This window comes from Zootoca vivipara, chromosome 2 (assembly GCF_965207765.1).
Source record: "Zootoca vivipara chromosome 2, rZooViv2.hap1.1, whole genome shotgun sequence".
NCBI lineage: Eukaryota > Metazoa > Chordata > Lepidosauria > Squamata > Lacertidae > Zootoca > Zootoca vivipara.
In genome coordinates this window covers 66543499-66557582 of record NC_142584.1, presented here as the reverse complement: position 1 = coordinate 66557582, position 14084 = coordinate 66543499, and the positions used below count along the sequence as shown (strand labels likewise).

At 45.5% G+C, this 14084-nt stretch overlaps 2 protein-coding genes across 8 annotated transcripts in view; both read right to left on the bottom strand.

Annotated features, from left to right (window-relative positions):
• Positions 1-821: 821 nt before the first annotated feature.
• LOC118081557 (ADP-ribosylation factor-like protein 3) lies at positions 822-12178 on the bottom strand. 3 transcript variants are annotated; one of them, XM_088662084.1, is made up of 7 exons: positions 12140-12178; positions 6636-6748; positions 5460-5603; positions 4886-5002; positions 4033-4083; positions 3303-3488; positions 822-3173 (listed from the first exon to the last, which is right to left on the bottom strand). In XM_088662084.1, exons 2-7 carry the CDS (start codon positions 6651-6653, stop codon positions 3126-3128), a joined length of 564 nt encoding a protein of 187 aa, XP_088518210.1. In that variant the 5' UTR covers positions 6654-6748; positions 12140-12178; the 3' UTR covers positions 822-3125. The 3 variants fall into 3 exon arrangements, with proteins under 3 accessions (XP_088518210.1, XP_088518211.1, XP_034963945.1); XM_088662085.1 differs by lacking the exon at positions 12140-12178 and adding an exon at positions 9909-9927; XM_035108054.3 differs by lacking the exon at positions 12140-12178 and having other exon boundaries at positions 6636-6786.
• The window catches only part of LOC118081556 (uncharacterized), a 20510-nt gene continuing 17769 nt past the window's right edge, over positions 11344-14084 (bottom strand). For 4 of the 5 annotated variants that reach the window (XM_088662075.1, XM_060271582.2, XM_088662073.1 and 1 more), the window contains 3 exons: positions 13897-14009; positions 13706-13799; positions 11344-12214 (listed from right to left, as the gene is read on the bottom strand). In XM_088662075.1, coding sequence (XP_088518201.1) covers positions 12128-12214; positions 13706-13799; positions 13897-14009 — 294 coding nt within the window. In that variant the 3' untranslated portion in view covers positions 11344-12127. The remainder of the gene's footprint in view (positions 12215-13705; positions 13800-13896; positions 14010-14084) is intronic. The other variant, XM_088662074.1, reaches the window with a different exon arrangement.

Sequence of the window (14084 nt, the reverse complement as noted above, 5' to 3'; positions counted from 1 at the left end):
CTGGTTGAGTAAGGGAATAATAATAACACTGAATTGAGGAGTGGGTGGTTCCTGCTTAGAGCTCCAGGGCAATCCTCAGGGATGCCCCCACCTGCAGCTTCATTTCCCAGCACAGCTGTTCACGAGGGCAACCAAAGCAACTTCCAGTCCCCCAGCCCAGCGAGAAGCCGTGAAAGGGTCTTGGGAATCCCTATCACTCAATAACTCGTGTCTTCTCTAACACCTTGCTCAACTTTAAACTGGACTCTCTGTCTTTTTGGGTTGTTGTTTTTTTAGGAGAGGCCCTTTTAAGGCAGGAGGGGCTGTCCTTAAGGAAGCATTTACCGTAACATCTTTCAAACAAGACAGCTCCCCTCTCAAAGATATGTGTCAAAACTACAGGGGAGGGGGCTCGCATCTTGTCAGAATCCTAGATCTAGTCACAATCCTCTCCAAAGGAGCAAACTCTTAGAGGCTGTGGGAGCTTCGGCCCCCACAATAAAATACTTGTGGGCCCCCTGATCCTCTCAGTAACTGAATGTGGCATCTAGATCCAAAGGAATACAAGTGACTTCATCCGCAAAGTGGAGGACAGGCTGAGTCCTCCTAATTTGGTTTGCTCTTTTTTCACAACTTTGATTTGGCTAACCATCCAAACAACATTACTTTTTGCATCCGGCACTGAGCTACATGTGACTGTGCCTCTTTCGTTGTTTCAATAGGATTCTTATGTATTGCTGCATGCCACCCGAATCTCCGAGAGCTGCGAGATTCCAGGGGTTCCAGGCGCTTACCCAGGATTCGTGTTTCATTTTGGGAATGAGGCAGAATGGAGACTGTGGTGCCTTTAGGATATACAGTTTATTTACACATATATACAACCTGAGCCTACAAAGGAGGGGTTCACAGCATTAACACCCCAAAAGGGTCTTGTTTCTCCCATAGCCACAGCCTTGGAGTTTACAGACATCCAACATTGCTCTGTCTCTCTGTCTTCTCCCAGCTTGCTGCTTTACTCTCTAGCTCACATCACTGCAACTCAACTCTAAACTCTGGCTTCATCCTTTTAACTAACCACAAGCTTTGGGGGGGGGGGGTTGCCATCTCGCACAGAGCCCCTTCCTTTGTTTCCCTTAATGTCCCATCACCCAGGCTATTACCTCAGCCAGGAAGCCAGCTTGGCTTATATTTTAACACTTGCTGGATCCAAGGGATAGAAAGATCTCACATACAGTCTACTTCCTCCCCCACCAAACTCATAACAGTATGTATCTATGTACCTTTCCCTTGGGTAGTTTTGAACTGTTCTCAGTTCATTGACTTTTCAGCTAGAAGTTGATTCCACACTAGTGCTACCAAGGCATTACTTAACTACAGTCAGCTGGAAGAGCAGAAATAAAAATTATGGTTCCACACAGCACTTGACATAGTGCTATGCAGTCATACCTCGGGTTGCGATCGCTGCGGGTTGCGCGTTTTCAGGTTATAGACGCACCGAACCCAGAAGTACTGAAACGGGTTACTTCCGGGTTTCGGCACTTGCGCATGCGCAGAAGCACTAATTCATGCTTTGCACATGCGCAGAAGCGCCAAATTGCGTCATGCACGTGCGCAGACGCGGCGCTGCGGGTTGCGAAAATGCCTCCCGCACGGATCACGTTCACAACCCAAGATTCCACTGTATTGTCCATAAAAATCTGGCAAAATCCTGTTGTCTCTTCACTTTGAGGGAAGTTCCCCTGCAACTGTACCTTTAATGAATAGGTTCCTCCTTGCCCCTTTCTTTTAAAATAGCCAATTAGTTGCTTCTTGTTCTCTAGTAGCAAGGGCCCAGAGAACTGACCCTTTATTAGATCCCGTTCCTTTAAATGGCTTTAATTGATTTCCTTTTTTGCAGCCACAGCAATTTCTTCTTCTAATTATTGGTGCAATTACAATAGCAGAATAAAAAAGTAAAATGTAACGAGCTATTGCTTGGACAGCAATTAAAGCTTCTCTCCAGGAAACAAGAACTGACTAATTAAGGGCTAACAACACAATCATAATCATGTCTACAAAGAAATATGTCCTATTGAATTCAGTGTGGTTTACTTCCAGGAATTCCTTGGCCAGGAGTGAGCAACAGCAACTAGCCATTTTCAAATGAGCAAGGAGTAATCTAGTTCCACTAGTGCAGGTCAGAACTGTATTTTGAGACAAAAAATATCACTACAAACCAGGAATGGAAAAAGATGGAACACAGAAAACCCTGATGTGCAATGGGTTGGCACTAGTGGTAGATAACACCATAAAAACAGAGTTTGTTTGATGTACAATCAAAGAAAATGGCTAGTGTGGAAACAACCAGAGTCCCCCTCATTTGATCTGTGTATCCTGGTATTGAAGACAAACAAGTCCAATATAGCAGTGAGAAAGATGTCCTGGTTAACCCATCTTTTGATCCACCAATTCAGAAATTACCAGCCTAGAGGCTACAGGGCACTTCACTGAAACGAAATTGCCCCTGTTATGGCTCCACCTCTGGACAGGGTCTGATGGGAGTTCCTAAATGAGCAGGAAGATATTCAGGTTTAGGGTGTGCAATCTTTCCTCCTGCTTTCCCCTACAAAGATCTTCATGGGTAGATAAAACTTTGGCATGGTGGAGCTTTTGTTTTCCAGTCCAGAAAGTGGACAGTCCCATTTTTCTCTGTCTTTTGTAGGAGACTCAGGAATCGCACACAGTTCCACCCCACAATTTTCAGGGATTTGGGTGTATCTAGTACATTAGTAAGGTGAGCTTATCATACCAGGTTGTTTGCAGAGTCAATAGTCAGTATCTGTCCAGTGAAAATATAAGATATTTTGCTTTAAGTTTTATTTTCGTCATTTTGTGACATGATCACAATTATAGTTCCAGGATGATTTTCGAAAATCTAGCATTGCATCCCTTATTACGGTATGCTTGCAGGAGGAGATTTACTCATTAGGTCAGATATTTCAGAAAACTCAGGAAATCATTTCAGTTCAACATCCTTTCTCATCTTTGACTCTTGGGCCAGGTCCTGATGGTACCTTCTGCTATGAACTTTTGTGCACCACTAGGACTGAGGCTGTGGCCTCTGGGGATTCTGTAGATAAGAAAATCCATTCCTGTGCTCAGCATTTTCATTTTTTCCGACTTGTGATCTCGCTGCAAATCCAGTTCATCCCATCCTAGATAGATAAAAGAGAGACTGTGGTTGGCAGTACTTTCTGGGCTCTGATTCCAGCCATGAGCACCTCCCTTTCCCATTCCCTACAGAACTTCACATTATCTCACAGACACAACACAAACCTTCATACCTGAATGCCTTCACCAGATAGGGCTGAGCAAGCTTGGATTTGCCATGGCCGGTCTCGGTATGTGTGCAGGTTGAGCCCTTCAGCAATCTCTGCTGCAGGGGATGCTGTTGCTAGATCCTGCTTGTTAGCAAACACCAACAATGGGACACCCGTGAGATTCTCATCTTCCACTAGTTCGGACAACTCCTGCCAAAGATAAAAGAGAACGCAGTGGATTCTGAACAGGCTCATCGTATGAAGTTACATCAAGACCCACCCAGAGGAGGTTATATTGCTAGCTGTGGCATTCAGACACAAATTGTCATCACCTTTACCTAGAACTAGTGCTTGTAATGTACTCTGTTTCACAAAATTCCTTTTTTGAATGGTAAACCCAGAGGAGTAGGGCCTTGTCATTCAAGGGATGTGTCATAGCTGTTCCTTGTTAAATGCTATGAGCACAGGGGAGCTGCCTGATGGTGGTGGTGGTCATAATACAGTTGATGCTCCCATGATCCATACCTTCTGAACCCGCTAAGCTAAAGGAGGTAGGGAGAAGGAGATGTGAGGTTAAGACACCAAGCAAGCATTCTGAACACTGGGTTCTACTTCTAGACTCTGCTATTATTTGACAATATTTTCACCCTTCACAACACTCATTCCCAGGTGCGCAGTTCTCCACAGTCCAGATTACCAAATTCCTGCCATAGGTAGAATTATGGGATTGGAGGAGGTAAACTGTCTATCCTACCTGCCCAGTCTCCTCAAAGCGTTTCTGGTCAGCACTGTCAATAACATAGATCTGCAACGAGGAAAAGAAGGAAATCATCTACAGCCCACCATTATTCCTCTGGTCCCAGCTCCTCTTACCAGCTCCTAAAGCTTTTTGGTTCTTTTAAGGCAGCCCCAAGACATCTTTCTTTCTAAGGTATGAAATCCAAGTGGTGCCCTGCCCATCCCCCTCCACACATTGTGGCTGTGGAAGTATAATAATATAAGTAAATAAAATAACAGGCAGTTTGATGTCCTCTGATAATACCTTCTAAATTCTGCAGTCTGAGGCCGGTCAGCTGGCACTGCCTAAGAGGCCTTCCAGATTGGTGGTTCCATTGCATGTGCAACATGTCATTGATACAACAGTAGCACATGAGAGGTGGGTTTATGCTTGGGCATCCACACATCATTCCACTTTATTAGTCGTTCTGTGGTGCTTGCTCAGTGCTACCACACTATTTCCACCTGGAGATGAATGTTTGCACTATAACGGAACAAAAGTAGGGCCAAAAAAACCCACCCCAAATCCGGAACATTTGTAGCATGAAAAGTTAAAGGCTTTCAGCTATGGGACATGTATCGATTGGAAACAAAGCAGTATATCCACCCAAAAACTTTTGCAGATGTAACAGTATTGAACATGGGATTGTGTGAAGCCGTTCCCTGTCCCCATACCATGATGAACACAAGCTGTCATGAATGTACAGTGAAAAGGCTGTATGGAGGACCCTGGATATTAGGGCTTGCCTTGCCCTAGATTTGGTAACTTGTGTGGTTCCAGCAGACAAATTTCTACAAAGGCAGTTTTAGGGGCTGAGCCCCACACTCACCAGAAGGTCTGTGCTGCCCAGGTACTTCTTCCAATAGGCCCGGATCGCCCGCTGCCCTCCTATATCCCAGACATTGAGCTTGAAGCCATGAGAGTGGACACTTTTAATGTTGAATCCCTTCACAAAAGGAATCGGAAGAGGTGGGTAGGAGAGAGGCATAAGCAGGAACCGTGTGCTTCCTATGCTGAAGAATCCCCCCCCCGGTTGCTCTGCTGCAAACTACACAGAATTTGCATGTGGCCCAGTTGGTGATGAGAACTCAGAAGATGGGCAACCTTTTCATCAAATATGCCCATATATTAGAAACAAAAAAGCAATTCCTCCTCCCTCGTCCCAATGCAATGTCTTAGCCGCAAGGCTTGCCTGAAAAGCTCTGAGAGAGCCAAGGTGCTATTGCTGGTGTGTCTGAGCTCCACACTGTGGGGATGAGAGAGGAGCGTAACAGCAGGGGGTTGGTTAAGGTCTTGACTGCCGATCTGTTCCATTGACTTTATGTAACTGGTTATCCAATTCCTCCTTGCCGCACACTCCATCCCAATCCCTCAGTGCTGATCTCCTTTGCCGCTGTGCTTACCTGTGTGGGGGTAATTGTGCTGACTTCTTCCGATGCCAGGCTCTTGAGCAAAGTAGTCTTTCCGGCATTGTCCAGCCCGAGGAGGACAATTCGCAACTCCTGCTCTTCAGAGCCTTTAAGCTTCTGGATGACTGAGAGAAGGCCCTAGGGCGCAAAAGCAGCATTTACTGGCTGGGATCTTTATTCTAGCTGCTGCCTCCTAGAGAGGGCCCGCCATGTTTTTAGAGCTTTCATCCTTAGACAGTCACTTGATTTTACCCACCAGCCTTCAGAGCTGACAATGGGGCCATTTTACCAGCTTCAGAGAAACATCTCAAAGTTCAGCTCTCTCAGTTTGTGATGATGGTTATGTAATGTTTTATTATGTTTTTATGTATGTTGCTCGAGAATGTGTGGGCAACCCAGTCAGATGGATGGGGAACAAATAAAATAACAACAAAAACAATTTATATACCATTCACAACAACAACAATTTATATACCATTCACGACAACAATTTGTATACCGGTACCAGTATATACTGACAGACAGCCCAATAATAAAATAGTCATCATAATAACAGTCCACTCCCCCACAGTTTCACAGGCCTTAGATTATTTACCGTAATAGCCATGTTTCGACCACCCTCATTTCCCCTGCTCCTCTCACACATGAATGGTCCCACCAGCCTCCACCATGGGCACCAGGGTTGCATTCTGCAGCTTCTGGTTACCATTCCATTTGTGTTGTGTTGAGAGGTTGAGTGCTGTTGCTCATGTAGCCAAAATGGTGCCATCCATGAACAAGAGGGAGATTATTGGCAGGAACCTCAAGGTTTACAGAAGTACCAGAAATATTTCGGTGGTGGTGATGGAGATCCCCAGAACGGCCCAGTGAGGACAGATCGTGCAGCAGGCACAGAATTCTGGCTGACTTTCAATAGGGAGGAAAAAACAGGCAACAGAGGAACAGAAGGGAATATTGCCGTGGAAGGCATGGTTGAACAGCCACAACACATGGTTGCAGCCCCCATGTTGCAGATATTAAGTGTAGATAGTAATCATGGCGGGTCTTTAGAACCAGTTCTGGGGAGCAGACTAGTAGCAAGTCCTGCCACAGAGTAGATGCTGAAAGAGTCACTCTGTGAATACTACCTCCCCCATCCCAGTATTTGTTACAGGATCAGAATTCACTCACCTTTTGCACTTCACCCATGGTCAGGCTCTCGACATCCTCTGCAGAGCCAGCCGTGGAAGCAGTCTAGGCTGCTAGCTGGGTCCTCACTGCGTGACTGACATGCCTCACTCCAGCTGGGGGAAGGAAGAGGATTAGGACTCCAGAATTAGCTTGTGTTTCTCAATTTACCCAGGGTGTTTAGTAATACCCTAGGTAAATCCCCCTACTGCCAGCTGTCGCCCTGGCTTGACCCAGTCCACTCCTGAAGTTCCAGGCGAAAGATGCCTGTCTGCCCAACCAGATTTAAACATGTAACAAGGTGCCTGAGTATTTTTGGTTAGCATCTTATCTAGCGCAGTTCAAGGTGGAAATTTCCTCTATTTGGGTGACTTGATGGTCTGACCAGGTTGCTCAGGGTCCTGTCCCGTCCCCCCATCCCAAATGAATGGTAGGCCCAGCAGTGGAAGAAAACGTGGTGTGGAATCTAAGGCTGCAAACTCCACCATACATTATTTAATGCATATTTAAAGCACATGACATCCCCTAAAGAATCTTGGGAACTGTAGTTTGATGAGGGTGTTAGGAGTTGAAGCTCTGTGAGGAATAAACTACAGTTCCCATGATTCTTTGGAGGAAGCTGTATGGTGTATATGCACCCTTGGTTCAATTACTATATATAGGATTTTCTGCAGCCCTTTCCTCATCTTGCTTGAAAAAACCACTCTTGCTGCAGCCTGTGTTTTGTTAGCTCAAAAATGGAAAACGAGTGAAGTCCCAACTAAAGAAGAATGGCAACTTAAGCTGACAGAATATGCACAGCTTGCAGATTTAACATATAGAATAAGAAATTAAGAACATACATTTAGAGAAGATTGGAAAACGTTTATTGAATACATGGGGGGAAAATGTGTTCACTTGAAAACATTGGCAACATTAAGATATATTCAAAAAAGTGTAAATAAGTTTTGATGGATGTAATAATGGTTTAGTTTTTGTAAAATATGCAGGGATTTATGATATGCAAAATGAACCATGGAAAGAGAAGGGAAGTCATTGACATTTTAAGGATGTTTAAATGAGTATTTTAAATTGTAAAACAGAAAATTTAATAATACATACATACATACATACATACATACATACATACATATATATGGGGAAAAGGAAAAAGAAGGGGGGGGAACCACTCGTTTACATTTTCTAATGCTAACCAGAGCCATTTAAAGGTTTTTGGAGCTGCTTTTCTTGGAAGGGGCACTCTTCATAGATACTGTATATTCCGGTGTATAAGACGACTGGGCATATAAAACAACCCCCAACTTTTCCAGTTAAAATATAGAGTTTGGGATATACTCGCCGTATAAGAAATACGACCCGGCGTATAAGACGACCCCTAACTTTTGAGAAGATTTTCCTGGGTTAAAAAGTAATCTTATACGCAGGAATATACAGTATATTGTAATACTAATTACTGTGGGACCACTGAACATAGTAAAAAAACCAAGGAGCAGGATTACCACAAGACCCACCAGAAGAAAATGTAGGGCATTCCACTTTTCCTCAAAATAATTTTTTTGTCACACGTAATTTTATGTTCCAGCCTTCCACAGCCAACCACCCTCCATGTACCGTATACTGTATCTGAATTCATGTAATTGCATGAAAGGCAATTTGATCCCGCTTTCATTTGAATAGATTCACTGGGCTCTCTGAACTTCTAGGCCCATTGTAGGAGAATTCCAACCAACAGGGATGCAATGGCTGCTTGGCATTGTTCTTTGATTTAAGAAACAGTTTCAAGACAAATCTGGTGCCAACTGATTTTCTGGATCTACTTCAGTCACCCTGATGGATGACTTATGCCAGGAGAAAGGAGGACTGCTGCCTTGTTTATTCTTCTCGAACTCTCAGTCTGGGTAGACCGTCTGGACTGAGAATTAGAGGCACAATTTTACAATGGTTCCACTGCTACCTGGATAGCTTCTGTCAGAATGTAGTGCTTGAGCATTTGCGCTACGGGTTTCGGTCTTGTTCCTTGTGCTTTTCAACTACCCGAAATGACTGAGTGATGTCATCCAGAGATTTGCCACCAGGAGTCATCAATAAGCGGATAACCCTCAGGTCCAGTTCTCTTTGACAGGTGAGGCAGGAAGCCCAATTCATCTAAATCCATCTGCTTTGAGGAAGTGCTGAACAAGAGCTTCTTCAGCACAGTCATGGACTGGATGTGAGCCAAGAAACTGAGGCTCAATCCAGATAAGACTGAGTCACTCTTGGCGAGTGGCTTGTCTGCCAAGGGGAGGGGTATTCATCCCATTTTTAATGGGGTTGCATTCCCTCTGAAGGAACAGGTTTATTGTTTCAGGGTGCTCCTTGAACCATATTTTGTCACCAGAGGAACAAGTTTCCTCTGTGGCACAGAGCACTTTTTTAACAGCTTAGGCTGGTTAAGCAGCCCTGGCAGATATAGAGTGGCCTCAGCGATGCGTGCTTTCATACCCTCCAGGCTAGGGCTAAGCTAGATAGTACATTTGGACTTGTATGGCTGATTTTTTTTAAAAAATAAGGAATTAGGTGCAAAGGGGGATGTTGCCTCAGGAAGGTGAGCTAACACCCTTTGCTCATACTATGATCCTGATCCGAATTTCCCCTTCTCCAGCACCAGCCACGCACATTGAGAGGAAAGCTCTCATCAGTGCCCCTAAGAGATTTCCTTCCATTGTAAAAAGCAGGGATGGACTTACAGGATGCTGACCAGAGTGATGGGTGGTGAGGGCTGAGGGTTAAAGCCCCTCTCCATGCTCCCTAGCTGCTCTACCCACTATGTGCCAGCAATGACACCCCAATAGCCACACAAGGTCAAACCCTGTGACAAACATCTTGTCTAAACTGGAACTGTCAGAAGGTTAGAGTACTCTGGTGGGAAAACTTTGCTCAAAGTATGTGAGGATGGGTGGCAGATGCTTAGTGAAGAAAAGGCATGCCCTGCAACAGGGCTGAGGACCTGTGTTTGGACCCAACCCTCATCAGCCCCAGCCAGGGATGTTGGGAGTTGTAGTCCAATAGCATTTGGAAGGTAACATGTTCCCCATCCCTGCTCTACTTGCTCAAAGGATATTTACTACTAGAGAAGTTAAAAGAGGCTGGGGGGCAAGATGCACATATAGTATTAAATTGGCAGGGTGAAGGGATCAGGCGACATAGCGAACAGGACAAGCTTTTGGAGTAGAGTTCCCATTCTGCACAGCAACAGGAGTCCCTAAAGTTTGCAAGTCACTTGATGGTCTCAGTTACCTGCTTCCAAGCCCCAGAAGTTTGGATCTGTTGCAGCAACAAGAGAGCGTACAATTCATGAGTAGCGAGAACAGAAGAGTAAGTTTATTATACAGCTGTAGCACTGTCTGCAACACGCAGAACAACTGGACAAGAAATAAGGAAATCCCCTTTTCCATGAATCTTTGAGGGGCAATACAAGGGAATTCAGCACTATAACAGTTAACAGAGATAGCATCCATTAGCAGTGCAGATGGATACTCTCATTGCAAGCATCATCTTGAGACTGGTGGTCAGCATCACTTGACCAGTTGGTTACCATGGGCACGTGATGTTTCTTGGTTCCTCTGCAATCAGCTCTGTTCTCAAAATAGTAAAAATGGAAAAATCCCTGATAAGGAAATAGCACTGAAAGCCACAACGTAGCCCTCAAAAGTGGCATGTGGTTCCCAAAACAAGTATATGCTGATATTAATACAACCGGACAGCAGAGCTGATGTCAGGGGGAAAGAACTCACTGCTTTGGCCTGTGTGCCTGTGAATGCCAACTTGGCATACCCACACAGGATGGCATTCTGGCACAATAGATTGTTTTTCTTCTTGCACCACTGCCTAGCAACCAAGAGGGAACAAAAACAGGCTTCACAGAGAGAATTAGACTCCATTGTCCTAGAGCTTGTTCTGCTGCAAGCACAGGTTTTAGCTCTGGTTATCAAACTTTATATGCAGCCTAACTGGTGCATTCAGGTCTTCATAACAAGCATTAAGAGCAGCACCTGTGTCACTCACAGTGGGATGTGGCTATAGATCCAAGGTAGGGCATCTTCTTTGCATGCAAAAGGTCCCAGGTTCAGTCCCTTCCATCTCCACATATGGCTGGGAAAGGATCCAATCTGAGACCCCGGAAAGCCAATGTCAGTGTGCAATGCTGAGCTAGATGGGTACATGAAGCAGATTTCTGTGTTCCCCAGTAGGCATGTCCTACACATGCTAGGCGAATGTTTGCAAATAGATACGTAACAACATTAAGAAGAAAGCCACACAATTGTACAGACAGAAGAAGAAGAAGAGGAAGAGTTTGGATTTGATATCCCGCTTTATCACTACCCGAAGGAGTCTCAAAGTGACTGACAATCTCCTATCCCTTCCTCCCCCACAACAAACACTCTGTGAGGTGGGTGGAGCTGAGAGACTTCAAAGAAGTGTGACTAGCCCAAGGTCACCCAGCAGCTGCATGTGGAGGAGCGGAGACGTGAACCCGGTTCCCCAGATTACGAGTCTACCGCTCTTAACCACTACACCACACTGGCTCTCACAGAAGCAGTGTGGGAGTTTTAATTGCTCATCAACATTCTCATTGCCGGTAAGTAGGTGCCCCTAACACGTGTATAATCACATTCCAGCAATAATCACAATAGTGGTGCATGTACTATCTGGGAGACAAAATTAATTTTCTCAGATTCAAAGCACGGCATGTACAGAACGGGGAATGTGGTGTTGCTGCAACTGAAGCACATACTGGAGGCGAAGATGTCTGGGCTCTGCCTAGCCAGTAGCTAACAGCTGCATGTTTACTGCACTAACAACTTTGATCATGTGTCCAGAAAAGAATTTCAATCAATATGCAATAGCGTTTACTGCTGTTTTTAATTTTTTAACCTTTCCTGGCTAGGCTGCATTATTTCTTAGAATATGAGCGCAAATTGCTTACACAGAGATGACTCATTGACATGAAAGCTTCCTGCCACATTTCAGGATGGCTGGGGGCAGCTAATCACTGACTGTGCCTGGTCTTTTGAAGTTCTTACATTCTGCCTTGAATGTGTAAGCTCAAATCTAATTTAAGTGCAGCAGGACATGGACATGGGCAGAGGACAGCACCAAAGAAAGATCACAGTTAATTATCCACATTAGCTTATGTGTTCTTGGTCGGCAGAAGTTATTCTCATTGCAAATGTCATTTCACAGAATATGCTTGCAGGGACTGTGACGGCAGTAAAAGGGGAGGAAAGAGAGAGACAGAAGCAAGGACTATGGGGAGGGGACAGGAAGCACCAGAGCACAGAAGCCTCACCCTTGACCACTGGAAGCCCCACCTAGCTGTTTCACTAGCTTCTGAGCATGCTGTCTTTTGAAGCTTTCCTGCACAACCGCAAAGGGTGGAAATGTGCTCTTTGTTAAAATGGAAGCTGGGAGTCTCAGAGTCTAGGTCCTGTGTAGCACCCAGCAGGAGAGTGAAGTCACCACCTGACCTGGGCCTCGAGCTGCTCCTCCGGGCGATAGGCCTTCCACATGCACACTGTACCATCCAGAGAGACCGACACATACTGCAGGGAAGCAGAGAGGACAACACGTCAGGGTGCAACACCATCAGCATCCTGTATGGGGCTGGATTCAGTCTCTCCATGCAGTGCATCGGTCACCCATGGTCCTCATCCATTTAGGTCTTCAGACTGCATTGGTCTCCCATCCAACTGCATGGCAGACTACAGTGGGCGGCACCAGCCTGGCATCCACTATCAGTGCAAGCCAAGCTAGGATATCAGTACAGGATTTCCTCCTGCCACATTGCACCTTCCTGATATGCATGTGGGTGTGTGGGTGTACTTCTCCACAACTGACAGATTTGCATTAAAGCAATCAGTAAAGAAGCTGCTTTTTTTTTAAGAGTACGCTAAAAAAAAAGGTTAGTTGGCCAAAGACCCAAGTGGCATTTCGTCAGACACCCAGCATGATCCAAGGAACAATGCTATAGGCCACATATGTATTCTGCTTCTGGCATGGCAAGTCTGTGCTCCAGAATCCTCAGCAATATCCTCAGGACTCTGAGAGGCACACTCATGGCTTAGGCCAGGCATCCCCAAACTTCGGCCCTCCAGATGTTTTGGACTACAATTCCCATCTTCCCCGACCACTGGTCCCGTTAGCTAGGGATCATGGGAGTTGTAGGCCAAAACATCTGGAGGGCCGCAGTTTGGGGATGCCTGGCTTAGGCAGTGAGCCAACTCACTGTGTGCACATCTGACTTCCCATGTTCAACTTAAGAACAGGGCCTGCTGGACCCAGACCAAAGGCCCATCTCACCTAGCATTCTGTTCTCACAGCTGTCAAGCAGATGCCTGTGGGAAATCCACAAGTAGGATCTGAGTATTTCCCATGTGAACAGAGAATACACTACAGAATCCTTGTAGCAATTTCTAAGGCATACTGTATTCTTAGCTTGTAGAGGCCGCCCTTGCCTGCCCCACAAAGGATGGCTATTGCTGGCCTAGATACAAGCTAGAGGGGGGCAGCCATGTTTGCTCCCTCAGTAGGATTCAGCTTATTGTCAGCCACTGTTAGTGAAGCTAGCCAGAAATAGAAAACAGATAATTATTTGTTCAGTCCACCCCGTGACTGGGCTATGATAGGTAAACATCTTATACAGTAAACTGCTTTGAATTCTAAAATAAAAAAAGGATACAATTCCCCTTCTCCATTAAGTACTAGTTTGTTTGTAGGAAGACTGGAAGTGCAATATAATACCCTATTTAAACAACAAGAATACAGCATGGGGACAACCTTTTTGGTAGTGCTGCCCAGCTCAAAAGTGGGCATGACCTCACTTAATGTCATCAACATGTGGCTGGCTCTCTGAATAGGATGCTGATAGATACAGATTAGGCACAGTACCACATGGCTCCAATATGCATCATCACAGTACTGTATAAGCATTGCTTTGTGCTGGTACATTAATGACTTAGACCTAAGAGTGGGAAAACTCCCATCCCTGGCTATCTGGAACTTTTCCCCTAGTGGGTGGTCCTTGTCTCTCCTACCTGCTCCATTTCTGGGACATGGATGAGTCCCTTGACGGAATCTTGGTGCCCTGTGTAACTTTGCACCTGCACTCCAGAATTTGGATCATAAACCCTGCAGGGAGAAAAGGGCAGAGCCATCAGCCTGTTCAAAGATGTGCTGCCTCTCATCCCCTTCCTTTCCACCGCCAGCCTCCTTATGCAGGGGCTACCTGATGGTATCATGGACCCCTGCAAGAATGCAGCCATTGACCTGGTCGATGCAGAGGCAAGTGATCCCTCTGGAGGCTCTCAGGTTCTGCACACAGCATCCACCATCTTCGCTCTGTGTGAACCATTCAAAAGAAAAATCCTATCATCCCTGCTGCTGGAGGAAGACTCTCTGGTCATTCCCCAGAAA